The sequence below is a fragment of the Podospora anserina genome, chromosome 1, assembly GCF_000226545.1.
Source record: "Podospora anserina S mat+ genomic DNA chromosome 1, supercontig 1".
Classification (NCBI taxonomy): Eukaryota; Fungi; Ascomycota; class Sordariomycetes; order Sordariales; family Podosporaceae; genus Podospora; species Podospora anserina.
In genome coordinates, this window is record NW_001914859.1 from 2,888,503 (window position 1) to 2,896,395 (window position 7,893).

General features: G+C 53.8%; 2 protein-coding genes across 2 annotated transcripts; both read left to right on the plus strand.

Annotated features, from left to right (window-relative positions):
* Window positions 1-61: 61 nt before the first annotated feature.
* PODANS_1_8120 (uncharacterized protein) lies at window positions 62-673 on the plus strand (the record flags this gene model as incomplete). Its single annotated transcript, XM_001913000.1, has 1 exon — window positions 62-673. A coding segment is annotated over one exon (612 nt), but the record flags the coding sequence as incomplete, so codon positions are not given.
* Window positions 674-5,457: 4,784 nt separating this feature from the next.
* PODANS_1_8130 (uncharacterized protein) lies at window positions 5,458-7,870 on the plus strand (the record flags this gene model as incomplete). Its single annotated transcript, XM_001913001.1, has 2 exons — window positions 5,458-6,033; window positions 6,101-7,870. The coding sequence occupies 2 exons, from the start codon at window positions 5,458-5,460 to the stop codon at window positions 7,868-7,870; spliced, it is 2,346 nt and encodes a 781-aa protein (XP_001913036.1).
* Window positions 7,871-7,893: the final 23 nt, after the last annotated feature.

A 7,893-nucleotide genomic window follows, 5' to 3' on the forward strand; every position in this document is an offset into this window, starting at 1 on the left:
TGAACCACTATTCTTCATTGCTTGAATATTGTTGACGCGTTGCTGTTTAGATGGTTAGTAATCGAGGCTCATGATTCTTGGGGGTATCATCATTTTCTCAGTGCTATGGTGCATCATTCGCTGCGCGTGCTGCGCCAAATCATGTTGCTGCTCGTGCTTCAAGTGTCTCCAGTGCTGCGGTAATTGCTGCGGGTGCTGTGACCCTCCAAGGGGGGACCGAAGGCAGTATCTTGACGAGCCGTACATCCCGCCAAATCAGGGTTACAAGTCGCAGGAGCCTATGCACCTTGGGTATGACAGTCGCCCTACTGCACCCCCTGTTTTTAGTGGCGGTGGTGGTGGTGGTGGATATGCCGCTTCGACGGGCGTGACAAGCAAACCCCAATATGCTGAATTCGATGTCGGCAAGAACAAGCCTGGAAATGAAGATGCACTTCCCGAGATGCCGAGCTGGGAAGGTGCGGAGAGCAAGAAGATCGTGTTGGAAGAGGAGGAGGAGGCCGTGGAGATGAACCAGTTGAAGAAGCCCGAAGCCAACTCACCAAACGCGCAAAGCCCGACCAGTGATGAATGGAGTAGCTGCGGCGGGTGCAATACCTGGGCGTGGTTCTACGAGCCCGAACCCGGGGAACAGAAGCCCTTACGGACCACCAGGCGCTGGAGCACAATCTAATGGATACTTCCCTCCAGGGGCTGTGGCTAACGATCCATACAACCAGACTGCGCAGAGTTACAACCAGCCAGCGGGTGGTTATGGACAGCCGGGTCAAGGGTACGGTATGGCTCCAGGTGCAAACGGACCAGGTGCAGTGGGAATAGGTGCAATTGGACCAGGCGCAATGGGGCCAGGTGCAATCGGACCAGGACGCAGGTCTCCTGGCAACGTTGGCGGCGGGTATAATACTGGGTATGACAACAATGACTATGGACAGCCAGGCTACGGACAACAGGGCTATGGACAGCAACAGCAAGGTGTGACACCTCGGCAGACGGGACAGGGTGGTGGATATGACAACTATGGCGATATCTACGACAGCTACGGCACTGGGACGAATCAACCGTATGGTGGCGCTCAGGAACTGGACGCTGGCAGCTATGGGCAACCCCCATCAGCACAACCAGCTGCTGGACCTCAGGCGGGTTATGGAGGAGCCTATGGCCAAGGCCAAAGACGGACACCTGGCCCTCAAGCCGATGCAGGGTATGGCAACCCCAACCAAAGACGGACACCCGGACCCCAGAGTGATTACAACAATGGCTACGGTGGAAGCCCAAGACGCACCCCTGCGCCTCAGGATAGCTACGGCGGCGGCGGTTATGATGCTCCCGCCCCAGCATATGGCAGCAGCCAGGACAGACGGTCGCCTGGTCCCCAGCAAGGATATGGCCGCCCACCCCCCAACAGACAATACTCGTCGTCTGACTCTCGCGGTCCACAACGTCAGTACTCGGGCAACGACGTGAGCTCGTCCTCCGACAACATGGGAGGGTTTGATTTCGGCACAGGCTACAGCCGTCCACCACAACAGCAGCAACAACCAAGCAGCGGATACGGCCGTCCTCCACAAGCACAGCAGAGCAGTGGATACAGGCAACCGACGACTCCCGTAGTGGAGGAGCAGAGCGCGGCGTACCCGGGGTATAAGCCTTATTCACCTGGACCTCCCAATTGATAAGTTGGTTTGTGATACCCTGATCTTTTTTTGTATAATGGAATGTATTGTACAGTTCTCTATGGGAAGGATGTGTTGTGGCTGCCAGCTGAGCTTGCGGCAGGGGGGTTTGGGATGTTCATTGATGATCTCTTTTCTTTTTCTCGAAATTTTTGAACATGGTGTGGAGAAGGGGCATGATAGATGGTGTTTTTATGATTATTGTCTTTCGTTTATGATGATTTTGGGAAGAGGGGGGGGGGGGGTTCATGTTAAGGCGCTTTTTGCAAAGAGGGTGGGGTTTTCGATTCGAACTTGTGGTAAGAAGCAAAGTTGACTTTTATTTTTGGTTTTCTCGGGAAAAAGGGAAACAGACCCTGGTGGTGGCTATTTAGGGTGGTGGTGGTGGTTTGGATCGCATTTAATGGGGTCAGTGGTTGTATATAGGTGACCTACGACAGATGTGGTGAATGTACCTGGTTGTTCCTAAGTAAGTGGGTGGGCGGTTTTGACCGGTGTTGGGTTGTAGAGTGATATGTCATTCGCAAAACTGCTGTTAAGCGCTGGGATCGAGGCTTTGTGGTGCATGCGTGCCTTGTTGGCTGCTTGGGTGATGATGATGCCTTGGGCTAGTCTTTGGGGGGATTTGCAGTTGTCTGGGAGGGATGTTTGACGTGGTTGACGGTGAGCCAAGGGATAGAGCTCAGAAGGAAGGTTATGCAAGCTGACAGGAATAGGGTGAGCCGCTGCTATCAACTCGGCGGTTTGGCATGAAAGGCTCACGAAGCATTAATAATCATGGCCCTGCCTAATAATAAGTCAGGTTTGTCCTCAACAAGATATCTGCATTGTCGAGGACCATGTTGCAAGCGCTGACAACCTCCAGAACTTGGTAAGATGTTGGATGTGTCGGCCAGCTCCCTTGTTATTGACCGTCCATCCAACGGACCATGTAGGAACACGGAAAAAAGGTAGGTAGGTGTGTTACGAGCTGCCCAACAAGGCAGAAGAAGAAAAAACTCCTCATCGTCCGCGAGTTCAATCTCGGCCTTTTCTTATTATTATGCTAATCCGCTGAGAATTTTTTTGCAATGTCTTCGGGGTTCCGTATTCCCCGGACTTGGTTCGTACTTTTCGTATACCATGTCCGTTGCCGGAGTAAAGAAAGTCATTCGTTCCCGGAGCGATACAATGATCATGTTTTGGTAATGTATGTGTATTCAAGCAGAATTAGGTGACACAGCAGCGGCAGCCAGTCAAGGGTCCTCTTCGGACTTTTTTTTCTTTCTGAAATTCTAGAACATGATTTTCGTCCTCGTTTTTGTGAAACTTGGAAAACTAGCAAATGATGTTGTGCTGTGGTGCTTGTGTAATTGTTGCATTTCCAAGAAGCCCTACAGGTTGGTCCGGTCGGTTGTGGGTTGATTGTACACGCAAGCCAAAACAGGTAAGTAAGGTTGGTTGGCAGAGGTATATCTTAACGGACTTGGGCTGAATGTGAGGTTGGTGGAGTTTGTGGTCATCTTTGGGGGTTGGGTACCTATGTTGCTTGGTCGGATGATAGGTCTGGAGGGTTTGGAATCATAACTTCGAGTCTGTTTTGAGCCGTTTGACTGGCTTTGGCCGTTGTCTTTTGACCGTTTAACAGAGCCTCATGAGCGGCTAAAACCCGCACCAGGCGGAGCTGTAGGATCCAACGGCTGGGTGTTGTCAGCTGTTGAAGTCTCCCGCACGTCTCTGCGCTTAGAGATCCGATCTGTTGGTTGGATGATCGAACGAGTCATTCAACATAGCCAGCTAGCCAGCAGCAGCAGTTTCCTTCCTTTCGGGTGCGCGGGAGCCGGTAGTGGTGACGCGGGTTGTGCGGAAAGTTAAAAGATCCCCCCAACCCGCCCAAGCCTACTGACGTGGTCTGGTGGCGGTGCAAAACTGGAATGATGAGTTGACGTGCATGCTCCATTCAGAGCTCCGTATTGGATGGTGGAGAGATTTCTAAATCCGAACATTTTCTACGGATGCTAGGAAAATAGGGGTTCCGAATTGAAGACGGAGAATGGGGAAATGGTTGCGAAAGTTTTCCGTTTCACTTCTTCCCGACTGTTTGAGCTACTGTTGGTCGAAAAAGATCAGGTGAAGTTCTGATCTCAACGGTCGACGGGCGATTGGGAAGTCTATTTCCGCGCTTCTAGAAAAAAACGATCTCGTTAGAAATCTGGGGATGAGCCCCGCCAAGCACACAACTCAATTTTGGCCACCCTGCAAGCGGCAGGCATCTGATCTTTTTTAAAACCAACGCTTGCACTGGAAGAGGAAGGACAAGTTGCAGGGGTTTGGAGCGCCAAGTATGACGTTGTCTTGAGGCCTTGTTCCCATTTCTCCAGAATTTGGATGCTTGGGGGGGCAAGCCCAAGAAATCACAGAAATGAAAAGAATTCTTCCGGTGGTCTTGGTGTAGTGCAGGATTGCTGGGCAGGAATATGCCCCTTTTTTTTTCTGTCTCTCCCACGCACATAGGGACAGGTGACAAGACTGAAGATGCGTGCGGGTATGTGTGGACAACAAACTTTGCTGATCGCCCAGAGGCCATGTCAAACACCGAACGAAGCATTGTACCTGTCTTGTCAGAAAGAGAGAGACATGCAGCATTTATTGGCCGAGAATGAAGGATGAAAAAGAAGCGTTTAGACCTGAGCTTCGGCCGTGGGAAGTCATTGCTGCCGTCGTATTCGGAGAGCCCCCGCCAAGTCACCTACGTACAATCTTATGTTTTTTGATCCTTCAGTGTTGGGCCTCCACGTTGTGAAGGGACCTCTTTGTCTGACTGCTCGAGTGTCCATCTTTTCCCTTTTTTATTCCCCCGTTTGCAAACGACCCAACGGATTTTTGTCCATCACCACACCAACTCTCAACAGAGAACGGGCGACTCCAGCAGCTCGTCAAGGTTACCGCTGTTATCGACTCTCCACCGGTGAATCGGTCGATCCACTTGGTGTTCCAGCTACCGAAGGGTCCTGCTCGGCGTCCCAAGCCGTCGATCGTTTGGATCTGTACACAGACTACCGTCTGGGAGTTTGAATGGACTAATTAAAAAAGACACTGGGGATCTCTGGGCTGGCTGGGTGAGGCTAAAACATTTTACACAACAAAAACTGCTCAGCCGACACCATGTCGAGTAAGTCGCAAAACGGTCGTATGAGCGTCTTTGGTTTGCGGCTTCCCGCGTTTCACTTTGAAAAAGAAGGCCAGGACAAGAGCGAGGGAGAAACAGACGTAACTAGTCTTGGCAGCAGCACAAGCAGCGAGCTCTCTGCAAAGACCGAGAGGCCTGCTACGCCACGTTCCGAGACGGATAGCGGCAGCTCTGGGTCTCCTGTTACCGGGCATTGCTGTACGTACCCAAGCACAAGCCTAGTGTGTACGAGCCAGAACAGTGGGTTCCGAAGATCTGGGTTCATGGTTGCTCACCACGCGTTTTCATGCAGATTCGCACCGTCGTTTCCCTTCTCAGCCCCAGAACAGGCCGATCCATCGAAAACCGGTTCCGAGCAAGTCTTATACCCCCTATACCCCGCCAAACAATACCAACGCAGCTCCAACCACCACCACCACTACCACCACTACCCCCACCACCATCAAAAACTACACCAACTCGACCGGTCCCTTTGAGCCGCCTAATGAACCGGTCAGTAACGTGAAGAGTAACGACTCACCTCTTCAGCCTGTAACCAATTTCGCGCCTTCCTCACCACCACGCCCACACCACAACGTCTTGGGCTCTCCCTTCCAGCCCAAAAAAGCTCCCACCATGCCCGTCTCCAAACCCCCTCCGCAGCAGGCCATACCGGCCATCCATCCACACCTAGCTTCACCTCCCCCCGGCGTACCGAATGTCATGACGACGGCAGCTACCCCGGCGGCCACCACAGAACCCAGAAAGCTACAGAGAAACAGAAGCCCCTCCCCCGAAGGCCCTCCTCCATCGGCGGCGGCCAACAAGCTCCATGCAAACCGTCTTCACCCTCGTCACCAATCCCCAGGTGCGGCGCCTAGAGGTCGCAGTGTCTCGGCCCAGCCACCCACAGGAGGAGGACCAAGGGGACTCTCTGTCGATGCTTCCAGGGCAGTGTCCAACCCACTCGAGTTCCGTGCGGACTCGCAGCCACGGTCCAGCGAAGCAGGAGGGAACCTCAGTCCCACCACTGCGGCCGGCGGTGCTGCCCCTCCAGAAACCAAGAAGAAAGTACGGAAGAGCTGGCTGCCTGGGGCAAGGTCAAGGTCCAACTCGAACGACTTGGGGAAGCCAAAGGGCACAGGAGCGTGGATCATGTCGCCGGATAACCAGGTGGATTACAATGTCGCTCCCTTGTTTACCGGGGATAAGGTGAGCAACCTCGATCATGAAATGCTTGGCGAAATCACACTTCTGACCTTAATATCTGATGTCATAGGTCCCCGAGCTATGGAACGAACAGGGGAATGTGCTGGTGTACCTGCACCCAAAGGAAAGAGGGCTCGGGCCTTCGTTTAGGGTGCATGATTATGCGTTCAGTTCGTCATTGATACTGAACGAGCTGTTGGTGCAGGAGATGATGGCCTTGGCGGCGATGAGCTCCGACTTTTTGGGGGTGGATGACGCCGAACGGCGCCAACAACGGCCGGGGCTGCAGTCGCGGAATTCGGGAGGGGGCGGTGGTCTTGTTGCTGATGGGCACTTGTATCTGCCTCTTGGGAACAACGAGGTGGACTGCCTCGTGGCGGCGAGGAACTTGTTTGCGTTTTTGACGAACCAGCCTTTGGTCGGGACGCCTCAGCAGCCGACGCTGTTTCAAGCGCTCATTCAGATTTCGGAGCAGTTGAGGCAGTTTCAGTTTACGAATTATGACGGGACTTCGTACGGCGAGTCGGTGGACGCGTCGTTTGATATGCTTCTTGATCAGTTTCACATCGCCGATGTTAGACACAGCCGAGAGAAGACGATTGAGGGGTTGGTGTTGGGGGAGCACATGAAGTCTTGGAACTTGTACAACGAAGCGTTTTCTCATGCGGTGGGGAAGTATGAGAGCTTGCTTGAGCTTAAACTCCCGCTCTACAACAGCATCTCGGCCGTCACGAGGGAAAGGCTGGAGCGCGCTCATCTGAGTCTTGCCAACCGCCAGGCCAACGTCCAAGGCCGCCTCGAAAACTTTGAGTACCCCTCTCTCTTCGCCGGCACCGCCAGCTCCACCTCCAACCCAGACTACCGCATCGTCCGCTTCAAAGAATGGCGCGCCGCGTTTTCCAGAATGAGGACGTTTGTCCTGGGGTACTACAAGGACTTGTTCGGGTCCTGGCCACCAAAGGCGCGCTCGAAAAAGAACCACTTTACCCAGTCTGGTCTCAACCGCCAGTGTCTAAAGATGCTGTATTCCGACCTCTGCGCGCTGTATGACCTCTTGGTGGACAGACAGTCGATCACGCCCCGGGTGATCGACCAGGACTACTACGGCGCCGACTCGAAGAACGCGGAGGGAAAAGAAGACAAGAACAAGCCCAGCATGGAGCTCATCCCGGCGTGCGTCTCCGCCCTGAGGCAGATGCTCTCCGAATTTGAAAAGTCTTCCCCGCCGGTGCTGCCGCCCATCCCGTTTGACATACCCAAGATCCCGACCATGACGGCCATCTACGAGACGTACGACAACCTGCCCGACAAGAAGAAGGCCAAGTTTGACAAGGGTTTGCAGACGCACGAGCTGCAGCTGATCATGATCAAGTCGAGGAACATGGACACGGACGCGCTGGGCATGCCTTTTTTGCAGGCGTACAAGGAGTTTGAGCTGAAAGAGGCCAAGGGGGTGCACCCGCACGACTTGATTGATCACCGGATTGGGCACTGGTTGTTTTTGTATGTCACACTGCAGAGCCTGCCGATGCTGGTGGTGGACGCGCCCGGGTTGCATTACACGGAGGGGGTGGAGTACTTTTTGTGCGAGGCGCCGCAGGGGAACCCGCCGTGGAGGGCCGAGGACGTGGGGGAGGTGAGGAAGATGTGGTATCAGACTGCCGATCAGAAGACTGTGGAGCTGAGCGCGGATGTGGTGCTCTTTAGTGTGGAGGGGGTTTACATGAGGAGTCATTGTTGGCTGGCGGGGAAGGAGTGGGAGGCGCAGAACAAGGAGGGGGGGGTTAATGGGAATGGGTTGGCGGTGCCGGGGCCAACGGCGGGACAGATTGCTCCTTAGTATGTCTCTTTTTATGATAAGCC